We start from the raw sequence: 18,647 nt of genomic DNA on the forward strand, positions 1-18,647 counted from the left end.
TTTACTCCTACCAGATGTTTGATGGAAATGCACCGGTAAAGCAACAGTGACACTGCTATCTCTCTTGTGCAGACAGAAAACAATGAAGCATGCAGACACTACCAGTCAAAAGTTTGGAAACACCTTCTCATTCAAGGGTTTGTATTTATTGTAATGATTGTAAACACTGTAGATTAATACTGAAGACATCAAAACTATGAAAGAACATATATGGAATTATTGAATGAACATAAAGTGTTAAACAAAGCAGAATCTGTTTTAGATTTTAGATTCTGTAAAGTAGCCCCCTTTTTCCTTCATGACAGCTTTGCACACTCTTGGTATTCTCTCAGTCTGCTTCATGAAGTGGTCTCCTGGAATGGTTTCTAATGAACATGAGCCTTGTCAAGAGTTCATTTGTAGAATGACTTGCCTTCTTAATGTGTTTGAGACCATCAGTTGTGTTGTTCAGAGGTAGGGTTAGCACACAATGGATAGCCCTATTTGACTACTGTTGTAATCCAGATTATGGTAAAACCAGATTATTTCATAGTTTTGATGTCTTCAGTATTAATCTACAATGTTGAAAATACTTAAAATAAATAAAAACCATTGAATGAGAAGGTGTGTCCAAACTTTTGACTGGTAGTGTATTTTGGTAAAGTTAAATCTCAGTGCTGATACGAGGCACTACTGTTATTACTGTTACACTAAATCCCCAACACTAAGGCTGCTCGAGTACAATCCTGATTATTCTGACTGATCATGACTCATGATTTGTCATCAGCCTCACATGCATGTATTGAACTTATTCAGTCGTTAGCACTTCAGTGTTTTCAGTGAACACTGAAAAACAATACAACAACTCAATATAAAAAGTGTTTCTTAAATCCAGGTCGTTAATCTACCTGAATGAATAAGACTGAGACCATATACTCCACTTTGAGAGATTTCACTTTATTGCAAAGATAACACTAAACTGAACACAAGACATTAACTTGTAGGGAATTTTTATTGTGTTATAAAGAAGTGAAGGGTCCAAGCCCTATATTATTCTTTGTCCTATTTTCACATTGATAGTAAACAAGACATAAAAAATAAATAAATAAATAAAACAAAAGATTCAAAACAGTATTGACACTGTGGTTATCCACTTTTTAATTTCATTTTATTGCTCAGCCGTATTGGTTGATGTCTGCTGACCCATGCTGTCAAACAATGAATGGATCAGTTACTGATCCAAAACCGTTTATACTTTATATCAATGATATCAACAGTGTAGATATCAATGTACGTTTTTTTTTTCTGGAAGAAAAGTAAAATAACTTTTGGCGGTGTTGAAAGAGAGCTGGATAAATTGTCTCTTAATATTAAAACAAACGGGGATATTTGGTTACATTGAAACTGAGTTTTTGTGATTGATCATAAGTAACATGGAAATAGCATATTAGTATATCAAAGGAAAATATTCAAAGTTAAAGCTGGGGTTGGTAGTCTCGGAAAACCAGCATGAATTTGAATGTAGCTTTTCCTCATGACTCCGTCTAACCCCTCCCCTCCTCCCTGGGAGCTCCTCCAAAACGACGCCCCCCCCGCTCACATGCACGAGCGCAGCTGACTTGCGACCATATGATGGTGACTGATTCAAAACCGGTCCTCACCAAAACATTCTCATAGTGAAAGTTAAAAACACAAACAAACATGGCTGCTGTTAGCACTCACAACTATCATGCTAGCATTATCCAGTTGTACTGGTGACATGATATCAGGAGAAAAGTTATAACACATATATAATACTGTAACAGCTCTACTGTTTGTTAAACGTGTTCAGTGTAGATGTTCTTAATTCCTACAGTGTTGACGGTCAGTGAAGGCATCAGGAGAGGTGCAGAGTGTGAGAGTGGGAGAGACATGAGGAGAAGTTCTTCATTCATTCAAACATTGATTGTTGTTTTGTTGGTTGGCGTGATCACGGCCGACAGTGACCGGTTATTAAAGATCAACATGTTCAGCAATCGGCTCGTCATCCCTACAGCGTCCGGACGGACGCTACAATACATCTACATTTCTGTAGGACTTACTGAACGTCATTAATTATTCTGCTTGTTGGTGAGAGCTTTTTAGACTCTGATCCGGACTACAGTCCTGAACAAAGCACCTCATCAGGTCAGAGGGGACAGGCCCGAGGACGAGCGAGAGGGGCAGTAAATAGAGTCAGGGGAAGTAGAGGCAGGAGACAGGGACTCAGAGTACACGCCGGGGAAATGTACGCGCAGGAGGCGGGCAGAACGGCTGAACGGGATTTGATTGGTTTAAAATTTGGGGAGCCAAAAAACAGTGATTGGTTGGTGTTTTCCCAGGTTTACTTCGGCTGTAGATAGCAGTTTTTTTTACCTCTTTTTTAGGAACACATCATGTATTGATTACCATCAGGACATAAAGATCATTTTAACCAGTATGACAAAAAGTGGATCTAAATCTGATTACCAACCCCAGCTTTAAGAGTCCTGTATAGATGTAGAAAATTATAAGATCTTACATAATAATATAAAGCTCATTTATTGTTAATTTAATGTGTTATTGTGTAGAGTTGTGGGTATCTACCTATAGAACAGCTATAAATTCAATAATGGTTATGCAAAAATTAGTCATACATGTTATCAATAAGACTGATCATTACCTGGCTCTCAAAACCCCTTGACAGCGGTTATTAACTTTCAGTAGCATGAGTAACACCAGAGTCAAACTGATCACATGTCATGTCAAATCAATCCACAGAAAAGAGTTCAGACACATTTAGCTTCTGCTTGTTGACACCATAGACCGTAAGGTGAGGTAAAACCGTTAGCTTCAGTTAGCATCAAAACAATGTGGCTAAAATGTTAGCTTCAGTTAGCATGCTAAATCAGCAGGCTATGGGAAATAGAATCCTGACAGGGTGGAAAAGACCCCTCAGCTTCAAGTCGGGGTCTTGTCTAACCCTGTCAGGATTCTATTTCCCAAAACTACCTGCGAAAGATACTTTATCCCGCTTATTACACTCACATCATGATTTCTACACTCCAGTGTTATGAAAGTCAAGGACTTGTTTTATTACAAAATAATGTAAAACAATGTTCAGAGAAAAATCAAAGTCACTGACATACTCTGTTATTTTTAATTCAGGAGAGTCAATATGATTAGAGGTGCTAGCTTCTCTACACTGGCTCCCAATAAAATGTAGAATAGAATTTAAAATCCTTCTTTTAACCTACAAAGCCCTTAAAAATCAGGCACCCTTGTATCTTAAAGAGCTCATAGTGCCCTATTACCCCTCTAGAACTCTACGCTCCCAACATGCAGGCTTGCTAGTTGTACCTAAAATCTCTAAAAGTAGTATGGGAGGTAGAACCTTCAGTTATCAGGCCCCTCTCCTTTGGAATCATCTACCAGTCAGGGTCCGAGAGGCAGACACCCTCTCCACTTTTAAGAGTAGACTTAAAACTTTCCTTTTTGATAAAGCTTATAGTTAGAGCTGGATCAGGCTTGGACCAGCTTTTGTCATGCTGCTATAGGCCTAGACTGCCGGGGGAACTGGCACACTGACACACTGGGATCCTAGCTCACCCTCTTCCCCCCAACCCCTTCATCACTTACTTTAACTCTGCCTGTCCCATTAAAGTTACTAACCATAGACCTTTCTGGAGTCCCTGAGCTCCCTTGTCTCGTAGATTCCTCTGACCTGCCGTAGACGTCCTCCTGCTGTGGACGATCTGGACTCCAGCTGATACGGACGGTCTGGACTCCAGCTTTTACGACTCGACTCATCACTATCACTTCTCTCTCTTACTCCCCTCTGTCTAACATGAGTCTGGTTCTGCTCGAGGTTTCTGCCTGTTTAAAGGAAGTTTTTCCTCTCCACTGTAACTAGCTAAATACTGCGAGGTGTAATGCTCATGGTGGATTAAGGTGGGGTCAGACTGAGTCTTATCCTGTCTTGGTGTTGGGTCTCTGTTCATAATTTGACATAGTGTGGTCTAGACCTGCTCTGTTTGTAAAAGCGTCTTGAGATAACGTTTGTTGTGATTTGGCGCTATACAAATAAAGATTGATTGATTGATTGATTGATTGATTGATTGATTTAAGTTTACCTGAACAAGGCATTGAAAGGAATCTATTGTCTATGAATGATGCCAATATGAATATAAAAACCTGTGATTGATGTTTGGTGTTAAAAAACAAAAGAATCACAGAGGTTTTGGGTTTAAAAGTGTTATTGATTTACCTGTTTTTGTTGTTTTCTTTACTACCTGGAAGCTGCTAGCTTAATTAAATACAAAATGTAGGCTAGGCTTAGTTAGCCTGTGCCTGTTGAGTCACCGCTTTCTACATGACTGTTGCTTTGTTTAAAATGACTGTATCTAAATACCTCTATATAGAGCTGAGCCTTTGACGCACACTACATGTACACTTCCTTTTCATACACCTCTGCTATTCTGAATCAAGGAAAGGTCAAAGTGTTCAACATGAGCAAGCTTTAGTTACAGAACAACTGTATCATATCAAGTGGTGGCATCTCCTCACACTTACCATGAGGTGCAACAATCTAATGAGAGAGAAAGAGAGAGAGAGAGAGAGCAAGATGAGCATTCCTTACCTATGCTTTTTAATGGAGGAGGAGGCTTCTTCGGTTTCTGACAGGGAGAGAGAGGGAGATTAAAAACAGGTCAATGAAACAAGAGGAAAAAATGAAAAGAGGAGAACTCTTTACTTTGAGGTTTTCTGCACCTTTTGCCTGGAACGACCTACAATCACAGTTACATTGTAAAGTTTTGCTACGTGAATGTTTTTAAATCCTCGTTGAGAAGTCATTAATCCAGACTGATCTTTGCATATTTTCTCTACATGTTCTGTCTGAGTTTGTTGGCTCCTGATATTCTTGGCCAGGTCGCCCAGGAAAAAAAGAGATAACCCTTAAGAAATCATCATAACACCATGTCTCAGTTTAAAGAACCAACCTTCACTTCAATGACTCAGTGATGATAACTGTACATCTGCCACATCAAGACACAAAGAGCATTACATAACACACCTTCTGTCATGAGGAGTAATTTCCTTTTAGCCCTGGACTGTGTTATAACCATAATCACCATTGTTTTAACATCATTTTTAGTTATCTTATTTTATCTATCTTATTCTAGTCTGTTTTAATTTATTCTATTTCATTTAATGATTTAAATTTAACTATTTTAAAGCACTTTCTTTTCCACTTTCACCTCTTTCTGTTGTTTTCTGTCTCTCTGTTCTTTTGTGAAGCATTTTGGGCTACTTGCTTGAACGTATGAAAGGTGCTTTATAAATAAAGATGAGTTGAGTTGATGTTTAGTTTAGTTTAGTTCTTGTGTTTCATGCGGATAACTAATACAGAATAAGCACGGGGAGGAACCCTTGGTTCCTCCCCGTGCTTATTCTGTATTAGTTATCCTTTGTTTATCCTTTGTTTATCCTTTGTTTTTTTATCCTTTGTTTATTCTGTATTAGTTATCCTCTGTCTCCCTTGAGTGTTTAGAGATCCATGTCTCTTGTTGTACTTTCTTAAGATAAGATTAGATATACTTTATTTGATCCCCCATTGGGGGAAATTCTTTTGTTACAGCAGCGTACAACACTAGTCTAGTCTAGTCATAGGCTGTTTCCGAAACTGCCTACTATACTAGCAGTACGTACTGATTTGTCCAAAATTCAGTATGTAGTATGTAGTAAGTGAACAAGAGCAAAATCTGCAGTATGCCAAAACTCCCCGGATGTTTTACTGATTCGGGAAAATATCTCAGTGTGCATCGGACCAGTCTGCCTCGCGTACTGTTTCCCATAATGCACAGCGCTCGTTCTGCTTTTTCTTTTTCCTTATTTCTTGGCGGGGGAAAATCCGTTTTTGGGTGCTGTGAAAGTTAGTTCTTGATCCCTGTGTTTCCCGTTTTATTTTATAGTTCTTGATCCCTGTGTTTTCTGTTTTATTTTGTAGTTCTTGATCCCTGTGTTTCCTGTTTTATTTTGTAGTTCTTGATCCCTGTGTTTCCCGTTTTATTTTGTAGTTCTTGATCACTGTGTTTCCTGTTTTATTTTTTAGTTCTTGATCCCTGTGTTTCCTGTTTTTTTTTTGTAGTTCTTGATCCCTGTGTTTCCTGTTTTATTTTGTAGTTCTTGATCCCTGTGTTTCCCGTTTTATTTTGTAGTTCTTGATCCCTGTGTTTCCTGTTTTATTTTGTAGTTCTTGATCCCTGTGTTTCCTGTTTTATTTTGTAGTTCTTGATCCCTGTGTTTCCCGTTTTATTTTGTAGTTCTTGATCCCTGTGTTTACCGTTTTATTTTGTAGTTCTTGATCCCTGTGTTTCCCGTTTTATTTTGTAGTTCTTGATCCCTGTGTTTCCTGTTTTATTTTGTAGTTCTTGATCCCTGTGTTTCCCGTTTTATTTTGTAGTTCTTGATCCCTGTGTTTCCCGTTTTATTTTGTAGTTCTTGATCCCTGTGTTTCCCGTTTTATTTTGTAGTTCTTGATCCCTGTGTTTCCCGTTTTATTTTGTAGTTCTTGATCCCTGTGTTTCCCGTTTTATTCTGTAGTTCTTGATCCCTGTTTTATTTTGTAGTTCTTGATCCCTGTGTTTCCTGTTTTATTTTGTAGTTCTTGATCCCTGTGTTTCCCGTTTTATTTTGTAGTTCTTGATCCCTGTGTTTCCTGTTTTATTTTGTAGTTCTTGATCCCTGTGTTTCCCGTTTTATTTTGTAGTTCTTGATCCCTGTTTCCCGTTTTATTTTGTAGTTCTTGATCCCTGTGTTTCTCGTTTTATTTTGTAGTTCTTGATTCCTGTGTTTCCTGTTTTATTTTGTAGTTCTTGATCCCTGTGTTTCCCGTTTTATTTTGTAGTTCTTGATCCGTGTGTTTCCCGTTTTATTTTGTAGTTCTTGATCCCTGTGTTTCCCGTTTTATTTTGTAGTTCTTGATCCCTGTGTTTCCCGTTTTATTTTGTAGTTCTTGATCCCTGTGTTTCCCGTTTTATTTTGTAGTTCTTGATCCCTGTGTTTCCCGTTTTATTTTGTAGTTCTTGATCCCTGTGTTTCCCATTTTATTTTGTAGTTCTTGATCCCTGTGTTTCCTGTTTTATTTTGTAGTTCTTGATCCCTGTGTTAGCTGTTTTATTTTGTAGTTCTTGATCCCTGTGTTTCCCGTTTAATTTTGTAGTTCTTGATCCCTGTGTTTCCCGTTTTATTTTGTAGTTCTTGATCCCTGTGTTTCCCGTTTTATTTTGTAGTTCTTGATCCCTGTGTTTCCCGTTTTATTTTGTAGTTCTTGATCCCTGTGTTTCCCGTTTTATTTTGTAGTTCTTGATCCCTGTGTTTCCCGTTTTATTTTGTAGTTCTTGATCCCTGTGTTTCCCATTTTATTTTGTAGTTCTTGATCCCTGTGTTTCCTGTTTTATTTTGTAGTTCTTGATCCCTGTGTTAGCTGTTTTATTTTGTAGTTCTTGATCCCTGTGTTTCCCGTTTAATTTTGTAGTTCTTGATCCCTGTGTTTCCCGTTTTATTTTGTAGTTCTTGATCCCTGTGTTTCCCGTTTTATTTTGTAGTTCTTGATCCCTGTGTTTCCCGTTTTATTTTGTAGTTCTTGATCCCTGTCTTTCCCGTTTTATTTTGTAGTTCTTGATCCCTGTGTTTCCCGTTTTATTTTGTAGTTCTTGATCCCTGTGTTTCCCGTTTTATTTTGTAGTTCTTGATCCCTGTGTTTCCCGTTTTATTTTGTAGTTCTTGATCCCTGTGTTTCCTGTTTTATTTTGTAGTTCTTGATCCCTGTGTTTCCCATTTTATTTTGTAGTTCTTGATCCCTGTGTTTCCTGTTTTATTTTGTAGTTCTTGATCCCTGTGTTTCCCGTTTTATTTTGTAGTTCTTGATCCCTGTTTCCCGTTTTATTTTGTAGTTCTTGATCCCTGTTTCCCGTTTTATTTTGTAGTTCTTGATCCCTGTGTTTCCCATTTTATTTTGTAGTTCTTGATCCCTGTGTTTCCTGTTTTATTTTGTAGTTCTTGATCCCTGTGTTTCCCATTTTATTTTGTAGTTCTTGATCCCTGTGTTTCCTGTTTTAATTTGTAGTTCTGGATCCCTGTGTTTCCCGTTTTATTTTGTAGTTCTTGATCCCTGTGTTTCCTGTTTTATTTTGTAGTTCTTGATCCCTATGTTTCCTGTTTTATTTTGTAGTTCTTGATCCCTATGTTTCCTGTTTTATTTTGTAGTTCTTGATCCCTGTGTTTCCCGTTTTATTTTGTAGTTCTTGATCCCTGTGTTTCCTGTTTTATTTTGTAGTTCTTCATCCCTGTGTTTCCTGTTTTATTTTGTAGTTCTTGATCCCTGTGTTTCCCGTTTTATTTTGTAGTTCTTGATCCCTGTGTTTCCTGTTTTAATTTGTAGTTCTTGATCCCTGTGTTTCCTGTTTTATTTTGTAGTTCTTGATCCCTGTGTTTCCTGTTTTATTTTGTAGTTCTTGATCCCTGTGTTTCCCGTTTTATTTTGTAGTTCTTGATCCCTGTGTTTCCCGTTTTATTTTGTAGTTCTTGATCCCTGTGTTTCCCGTTTTATTTTGTAGTTCTTGATCCGTGTTTCCTGTTTTATTTTGTAGTTCTTGATCCCTGTGTTTCCTGTTTTATTTTATAGTTCTTGATCCCTGTGTTTCCTGTTTTAGTTTTATTTAATTTGTAGTTCTGAATCCCTGGCTGTGTCCAAAATCACTCCATATCCACAATTTTTGTAGTGCTGTCCGAATTCTGAATGAGCATGGTCATACCCCACATGGACAAACTATCTTGATGGGTCTTATAACTCAAATTCAAATAACGATATGCTCGAGGTCATTCATCCAGCTTCTGACTGCACTCTTCTGTAAGTGTTCCCTCTCTCCGGCACACTCAGAGGCCTGACTCATCAAGAGTCCAGAGACATTACTCACTTACACACCATCTGTCTTTGAACTCACAGAGGAGACTCTTCATCACATCAAAATATGTACCAAGAGGCTCCAACGTCCTCCTTTTCAATACCTTCACACCTCTTTCACTTCTCCCAACTTTCAAGTACAGCTGCTTCCTTACACTGACTGACTTATTATCTGTTCTTTCAGGCTTAAAGCCACACTACATTCTACTTTGAAGGATAAATAATTAGTCTGTCATTGTGAAAATGCATGCAGAGTGCTGGCTGAAACATCTTATTCTATTATATTCTAAATTAAATTATTTTATTTTTTTCTATCTTCTTATATTCTATTTTAATTTAAATTATTTTATTTTTTCTATCTTATTCTATTCCATTGTAATTTATTTTATTTTTTCTGGTATCTATCAGATTTCATTTTGTTGGTTTCATTGAAATGATTTTAATGTATTATTTTCTTCCTCTGGTATTTATCAGATTTTATTTTTCTTGAAATTCTTGAAATTTATTTCCTTGATTTTTTCTGGAATTAATCAGATTTTATTTTATTGACTTTAGTGTTAGATTGTAATTTAATATTTTTTTCCTCTGGTATTTATCTCATTTTATTTAATTGATTTTATTGTAATGATGATATTTTATTTTTCTGGAATTAATCAGATTTTATCTTATTGATTTTATTGTAATATTATTGTTATTTGTTTTAATTAGTCAGATTTTTTTAATGATTTTTTTGTACAGTTATTTTATTTTCTGGAACTAATCAGATTTTATTTTGTTGACTTTATTGTAATAATTCAAATTTAACATGTTATTTCTCTTGTATCTATCTGATTTTATTGTATTAATTATATTGTAATGTTGTTTTTTTTTTTTTTCTGGAATTAATCAGATTTTATCTTTTGGATTTTATTGTAATGTTGTTGTTTTTTTTATTGAATTATCAGATTATATTTTATTGATTTTATTATTATGGTTTTAATTGATCTAGTTTTACTTTCACGGGTTCTCTCTGATGAGGGAGCTCACCTCTTCTGATTCCTGCCTGGGTGATGATTTCACGGAGCCTCTCGATGTGGGAGTCTACAACACAAAGGTTGAAACACAGTTCATTCATCTGAGGAACGACTCAAACCAAAGTCTAGGATCAGAACTCTTCACATGAGTTCAGCTTTAAGAGAGAGAGCTTTGTTTTAAACACCAGATGCATGATTCAGAGCTCATTGAGAGACTGCAAACAAACTAAGCTCTAAGAATGTAAGATATGAACAGCATCACAAACACAACATGTTTTCATACAGCCCATAATAAGCAGTCCACACTATGGACTCTTTGGTCTCACCTCTTTCTCTGATTCAGACAGCATGGTGACGAAGTTGTCAGGAAAAACACCTTCTCTGCCCCCAACCTCCCCTCGCCACCAGCCGGGCTCTCCTGTGTCCTGTAGGATAACAGACATACGACTCGTTAGTTGTACACACAGTAACTCTGTGCACCACATGAGGGGGGCTTGAGTCTGTATGCATCTGAAACAGGCCTGACTCTGCAAATTGCAAGTCCCCTCCTAAGGGGCTGGGGGCTGCCTTTGCCGAGCCAGGCTACCCACAGCCCATCCCTCCACCTTACCCTCTTTTAATCTGCAGAGGCACACCAGGTAGACAACAGTGAAACCCCCATCCCCGCCTCCCACTGGTTCCCTGTTCATCATATGACTCATTTAAAGGTGACATATCACGCTTTTTTCATCAATATATATTGGTCTAAGAGGTCCCCAAAACATGTCTTTAAAGTTTATGCTCAAAAAAACACTTTGAAATCAGATTTTGTTCTGCCTGAAAATCCCTCTTCTTCAGTCCTCCTCAGAACACTCTGTTTTCTCTCTGACCACGCCCCCTCAGGAAGTGGATGTGCCTCGGCTCTCTAGCATGTTGATCTAATGTTTACATGTTGGCTGAATATACACGGCTGCTCAGAGATCGCGTTACTTCAACCCTCTGAATCTGATCCAGAATCTGATCCTGATGGAGAGGCGCCTGCAGCAGGACCTTTCTGAAGGATTGGTCACAGATTTAGTGTTTCTTGTTGTTTTATTTATCAGTATGTAGACATGTGTCTTGGTACACAGCTACAAACATGTAGCTATGTGGCTATGCTAACTAGCGCTAGCACTTATCCATGATAAATAAAAATCATCCACTAGATCTTCAAATCTGCAGACGTGGGGAGTAAAACTAACCTCTGCCAGAAAGGCAGCGGGACCTTTTCTGAAGGATTGGTCACAGATTTAGTGTTTCTTGTTGTTTTATTTGTCAGTATGTAGACGTGTCTTGGTACACAGCTACAGCTACGAACATGTAGCTATGTAGCTATGCTAACTAGCGCTAGCACTTATCCATGTTAAATAAAAATCATCCACTAGATCTTCAAATCTGCAGACGTGGGGAGTCAAACCGACCTTTGTGTTTATTAAGACAGCCTACAACTAGCATGCCTCCCTCCTAAGCTCCTTGTTAGCACACATGTGTGCAGGTAATGAAAAACGGAGGAGGGATTCAGTATTATTTTATACAGTCTATGGACTGAACAAGCTCCGAGCTCTGACTCCGTGACAGACCGGATATTGTTGCGACGTAACAAAAACACTGAAGTCTGAAACGGCTCGTTTCACACACATTTACAGAAAGGTGGAGAAATCAGAACAGGGGCAGAATGGATTCTTTTCATTCTCGGGGGGTTTGTAGACATGCCAGGGAAACATATTTCAGGTAAAGAACCATTAAAAAGTCCATTTAGCATGATATGTCACCTTTAAGGTTTTATAGTTTGTTTTTAAATCTTTAAATGGAGTAGCTCCACAGAATATATGTCCGACCTCCTGCAAAGTTACACTCCCGGAGGGTCTTTGAGGTCTACCAGGGGGTGACCGGGCCTTCTCGGCAGTGGCCCCCAAACTGTGGAATGAGCTGCCCCCCCATGTTAGATTGTCCCCAACATTACCAACTTTTAAATCCTGTCTTAAAACCTATTTTTACTCCTTGGCTTTTAACCCAGCATGAAGATGTGTGGTCTCTGTCTCTGTCTGCTCTTTTATTGGATTTTTATTTGTTCTGACAGTAATTTTATTTTATTTTATTTATTATTTATTTTACTTTTTTGTTTTTTAAACTATTTTTTAAACTGTTTATTTTTTAAATTATCTTTTAAAGTGTTTTTCTAAATTATTTTTTAGTGTCTTATATGTTTTATTCTGATTATTTCATTTTATTCTATTTTATTTTCTGACAGCTTTTTATGCTCTGTGTGTTTTAACTTATTATTTATAACACTATGGGGCACTTTGCTAAACTTGATTGGTTTTTTTAAATATGCTATATAAATAAAGTGGATTGGATTGGATTGGAAATACTGCTACAGCCCATATCTCATACTCTTTAACTACCTATCAAGCTACAACGTGCACACACACATTTGTGAACCCCCTCACACATCTCTCTCCTCCCTCTATAGAATAAACCTCATATCTCATCTTCTCTTTCTCTTCTCTTTCTTGTGAATCTGATTTAGTAATTGTTTTGTTCCCTTCTTTAATATTCTATTCTCCTGTTGTTGTTTTTTGTTGATGGTCTCTTGTAGTCTGATCTGCTACTCTTTCTTTTCTTTTATGTTCTGTTTAACATCTAGCACTTGTATGATCTTTGCACTCCTGCAAAGTAAATATAGCTTATATAGTTTGGAGGAAGGGAGGTATAAAAAAGATCTTTGAATTAAAAAAAACTAAGAAACAGAAACAAAAAAGAATCTCAACAGGGCAGAAAATACTTCATTACTCCTTAAGAGCACTTCTAAACAGTGTCCACCAGAGGGCGCTTGCTTAATGACACAGTCCTGGCAGGTTAAAGCCTGTGTCACCTCTCTGTGGGGCGCCGTTTGTAAAGTTGTGCGCACTTAAAATAACAGCTGCAATTCTCCACATTTAGCATTTTTAAAAGTTAATTTTTAATCACATTTAGAGAAACATTTGTGATCTTCTTCACATTCAATTTTGTTGACAAATATATTAAGTTAAAATCATTGTTAAATCCAAATGCTAAATCTAAATCTAAATGTTAAATCTAAATCTAAATCTAAATCTAAATCTAAATGTTAAATATAAATAAAAATATAAATCTAAATGTTAAAAGTTGCTCCGCAATCCTAGATATTTAGCTAATATGCAAATTCACACTGCCACACACCGCCATTAGTACCTAAATAAAAGCACCATAAAGCGATACAGGTACCAATCACAGTCTGTCAGTACTGACTCCTACAGGTTATAGCTGGACTGCCCGTTGTAAATGTTTTAAAGGCAGTGTAGAGGGCCATAAGAGATTTCACAACGCTCAGAGACAGAACTGACTCAGTCTATGGAACGGACAAGCTAAGTAGCTATGGCTAAGTTTGTATCTCTTTATGAAGCTTTTATTTTGGTATTTCTGCTCGGCGGCAGTGTGAATTTACATATCAGCAAAATATTCAGGATCGCAGAGCAACATTTAACATTTATATATAAAATTAATATTTAACATTTGAATTTATATCTAACATTTAGATTTAGATTTAACATTTAGATCAATATTAAATATTAAGATTTAATGTTGAACATTTATATTTATATTTAACATTTATATTTATATCCAAAATTTAGATTTATATCTAACATTTAGATTTAATATTTAAATTTATGTTTAACATTTATATTTATATTTAACATTTAGGTTTAACGTTGAACATTTATATTTATCTTTTAGATTTAGATTTAACATTTAGATTTAACGTTGAATATTAAGATTTAAATTTAATATTTATATTCTTATTTAACATTTATATTAAACACATTTATATTTAACATTTAGATTTAGATTTCACATTAAGATTTAATATTTAGATTTAACGTTGAACATTTAGATTTATATTCAATATTTCTATTTATTTTTAACATTTAGATTTATATCTAACATTTAGATTTATAACTAATGTTTAGATCTATATTTAACATTAGATTTAACATTTAGATTTAACATTGAACATTCAGATTTTTATTTAATATTTATATTTAATATTTATATTTATATTTAACATTTAGATTTAACATTTGGATTTAACGTTGAACATTCAGATTTATATTTAATATTTATATTTAAAATTTACATTTAGATTTAACAATTAGATTTAACATTGAACATTTATATTTATATTTAATTTAGATTTAATGTTGAACATTAAGATTTAGATGCAGCATTTAGATTTAACAGTAATATTATCTTAAATAATTGTGGTGAGAAAAATAAATATGTAAAAGGTTACAAATATTGCTCTAAATGTGAAAAATAAATATGTAAAAGGTTACAAATATTGCTCTAAATGTGATAAAAACATAACTTAAAAATGTGTTGTGATATTTTCAAAGACTAGCTAAATGTTGAGAAATGTTGGTGTTATTTTCAGTGTGCAAAACTTTACACACAGTGACCCATACCTCTCTGCCTGCTGTAAAACAGGGTCAGTGGGACAGCTAGGAAACAAGGTGTCAGGGTCAGGTTGATGGATCCACATGATGGATTTAAAGAAGCTCTACTGTTAAAAGACATTACTTCAGTAAAGGTGTTTACTGGGAGTTGTCGACTGAGTACAAGTCATCACAGCATCCTGATGGTCATCACTACAAAGAGACTAAGTTTTTGGCTTTTACATTTGAGTTAAAGACTGAAGTTAAAGATACATGGGTTAGAAAAAAGTAGAGAGTGAAGATGTAAAGATTCATTTGGTAGCACCAACACAACTCACTAGGATGTGATGGAAACAGGACTGCTGCCACTCTAACCTAACATTTCTTCTGTACTTCTTCTAGTACAAGAACAAGCTGGGTGTTACAGGGTTGATAATGAGCTCTCTGTGTTTACTCAGTCTTCTGCTTCAGGTTTAAGGAAAGGGATGTTTAGCACATCCTTTGCTGCTTCCTCTGCACAAAAAGGAATGCTTACACTGCTGCAATTAAGGAAAAGAGAGGGACGCTGCAGAACCCCCAAAGATCACTTCTGAAGGTTGAACTCTGAGACTTCTGATTTCAGTAGTAAAATCAGGAACTGAAGTTTGGTTAAAGACTTTCACTTCATGAAACGTACGGACTGTACTTTCTCATTTGACCAAATAGAAGTCAAATATATCTGTGATAAATAACTGTTCAAATCATTTTTACTCTGCAGAACCTGCAGGTTAAAACAAACTTTGAAGGAGAACCAAGCATGTCTCTAAAAGTAGTATGGGAGGTAGAACCTTCAGTTATCAGGCCCCTCTCCTTTGGACTCATCTACCAGTCAGGGCCCGGGAGGCAGACACCCTCTCTACTTTTAAGAGTAGGCTTCAAACTTTCCTTTTTGATAAAGCTTATAGTTAGAGCTGGATCAGGCTTGGACCAGCTCTTAGTGATGCTGCTATAGGTTTAGCATGCCGGGGGAACTGACACATTGACACACTTGGATCCTATCTCACCCCCATCACTTACTTTAACTCTTGCTGTCCCATTAAAGTTACTAACCATAGACCTTTCTGGAGTCCCTGAGCTCCCTTGTCCCGTAGGTTCCTCTGGACCTCTGCTGCTGTGGACGTGCCAGACTCCAGCTGCTACAACTACTACTATCTGTCTCACCACTATCATCTCTCTCTCTCTCTTCCTCTCCCTCTATCCCTCTCTCCAACACGGTCTCAGCAGATGTGTGTCTAACATGAGTCTGGTCCTGCTGGAGGTTTCTGCCTGTTAAAGGAAGTTTGTCCATGCCACTGTAACTTGCTAAATGCTACCAAGTGCTCTGCTCCTCAGCTGTGGATCCACCAGTCAGGCATTCATTCATTCATTCAATGGTGGCACTGTACTGCTGATTTAAAGCTTGAACCTGTTAACAGAACTTTTTTAATATAAACCCAGCACCTATGTCCTGTGTTTGAAGCCCTCGTCTTTACAGAACCGCAGAACTCACCTTGCTCAGGATGTGGATGACTTCGCCTTCCTTTATGCTCAGCTCGTCCTCGTTTGTAGACTCGAAAGCAAACGTGACTTTACAATACTCTTTTGCTGAGGAGACAGAGGGAAGGTGGTTCAGAAAGAAGGACACAAAGAAACCAAACACAACATGATGGATCAATAACATTAGTATTATACACAAACAGATGAATCAAACACAGTTTATCAAAGTGTTCTCACGTCACCTGAGGTCAAAACTTGGAGACATTTAAATGCTACTGAGACGACTTCAGAGGTTAAACTAAAGAAACGTCTCTCTCTCTCTGTCTCTCAATCTGTTTATCATTTTCTAACAGGAACCATCATGCTCAGAGTGAGAAACCCATCAGCAGTTTTATTCACTTTTTTTTCAGCATTTTTGTTGTGCAACACTTTGTAACCATGTTAAGAAAAGTTCTACACACTTAAAGTTTGTATTATTATTATTATTATTATTATTATTATTATTATTATTAACATTGCTATTTTTTAACATTATCCATAATTTTATTTTTGCATTACTATTATTGTTTTAACTGTTTCTGTTTAGCTTTGTTATTTGTATTATATATATAGTATTATTATTATTTATTATTTTATATTTTTCTTGTTATATTTACTATTTTTTATTGCTATTACTATCATTATTATTATGATTGATAATTTTGTTTAGTTTTTATCATTTATTACATATTATTTTTATTATTGTTATTATTATTGTTTTTTTATATATATATTTATTTTAATGTGTACAATTATTTTTGATATAATTAGTATTAGCATTAGATAATATGTATTATTATTTTTGTTAATTTTATTATTGTAATAATAAGTATTACTCTTTTAATTCTTATTATTTGTATTATTATAACTATTATCATAATCACTATAATTATTATTTTGATCATAATTATTTTGGTTTTTATTATTACTCTGAATTATAATTATTATTCTAACTATTTTATTATAATTTATTTATTTATATACATATTTCAATTCTTTTAATGTTTTATTATTATTATCATTATTATAATGATTATTATTGTCAGTATCATTCTTCTTCTTATTATTATTATTATAATTATAATTATAATTATTATTATTATCTTTATTATGATTATCATAATTATTATTATTTGTATTATTATCATTATAATGATTTTTATTGTCATTTTTATTATTGCTATTATTATTATTATTATTAAAATTATCATTATTATTATCATTATTTTGATAATTATTATCATTATTATAATGATTATTACTGTCATTATTGTTATGATTATCATAATTATTTTTATTACTGCTATCATAATTATAATTATCATTATCACTATTATCATGATTAGAATTTCTATCATTATTATAATGATTATTATAATGATTATAACTGTCATTGTCATTCTTTTCATTATTATTATCATCATTATAATGATTATTACTGTCATTATCGTTATCATTATAATTATTATTATTACTACTATCATAATTATTATTATAATTACCACTATTATTATGATTATAGTTACTATCATTATTATAATGATTATTATAATGATTATAACTATCATTATCATTCTTTTTATTATTATTATTATTATTATTATTATCTTTTTTATTATTATTATTATTATTATTATTATTATTATTATTATTATTATCATCATCATCATATCATATTGATCATTATAATTATTATTATTACTACTATCATAATTATTATTATTATTATAATAAATATTTTATGTAATGTAAACAGCATTAGACAGGACTGTGTTTCCTATATACTGTCACTCTCTGTCATTCTACGAGTCATTTGACACTTTCCTGTCCAAACACATTCACACCACAGTCAAATCAGTATGTCTTGGGGTGATTTGTTGTGAGGGTCAGGGGTGATGTGTGGTGTGTGTGTGTCACATCATGTTCTACCTTGAAATGTGTCCAACTCTACTCATTATTTGTTCTATATATAGCCTCTGTATTTCCCATGATGTGAGAGCTGTGAAAGGTTAACTCTTCGATCAATGGCCTCTCTGTGACCCTTGCAGCAGCAGTACAAAATGACAACATTTACACTTTGATGTCAGAGGAAAATGATGTGGAGAAAATACATGCTTCCTCATGTCAACGTTTCCATTCAAGCTCCTTACCTTTGGATTTGTCCTCTCCGTCCGTGGTGTTGGGATGGGCGGGCTTTGCAGCGGATGGTAATGATGAGATTGGCTAAAATGAAGCAAACCATACAGATGGAAACGGTTTCTTGTACATGAGTGGATATGTGGCTTCATGTGGTAGATTCCCTGTCTATGGAAGCTCTTGTCAAATGAGAGGACTAATGTTATCCTTCACTGAGAGTATCCATGAGTATGAATGGTGCTGTTAATCACTGAAGGTTAGTGTGTGGAGTTTGGTCTCTAATGTTTCAGCTCCATCCATGTAGTGAGACTAAGACATGCTCCACAGACATGAAGAGTAAAGAAGGCGTACACCAGGAAGTATCAGACTGAACCTGAAGACAGTCCTGGACGTGTGTCACAGAATCTAACAGATCATCATAAACTGGAATCTGAAAATGTCACATGCCGGATGCTTCATGTCCATGATACCACGGGTACGAGCAGTGAGGGCATCATGTGGGCTGGCGACATGGACACACCCTGGGCTATG

General features: G+C 35.3%; 1 protein-coding gene across 1 annotated transcript in view; it reads right to left on the minus strand.

Moving 5' to 3' along the window:
* The window catches only part of cd2ap (CD2-associated protein), a 100,396-nt gene that overhangs the window by 27,004 nt on the left and 54,745 nt on the right, over window positions 1-18,647 (minus strand). The window contains exons 7-11 of the mRNA XM_034699312.1: window positions 18,131-18,203; window positions 15,955-16,049; window positions 10,281-10,379; window positions 9,968-10,021; window positions 4,616-4,652 (exon numbers count right to left, since the gene is read on the minus strand). Of these exons, the coding sequence (XP_034555203.1) occupies window positions 4,616-4,652; window positions 9,968-10,021; window positions 10,281-10,379; window positions 15,955-16,049; window positions 18,131-18,203 (358 nt within the window). The remainder of the gene's footprint in view (window positions 1-4,615; window positions 4,653-9,967; window positions 10,022-10,280; window positions 10,380-15,954; window positions 16,050-18,130; window positions 18,204-18,647) is intronic.

Source organism: Notolabrus celidotus, chromosome 13 (genome assembly GCF_009762535.1).
Source record: "Notolabrus celidotus isolate fNotCel1 chromosome 13, fNotCel1.pri, whole genome shotgun sequence".
Taxonomy (NCBI): Eukaryota; Metazoa; Chordata; class Actinopteri; order Labriformes; family Labridae; genus Notolabrus; species Notolabrus celidotus.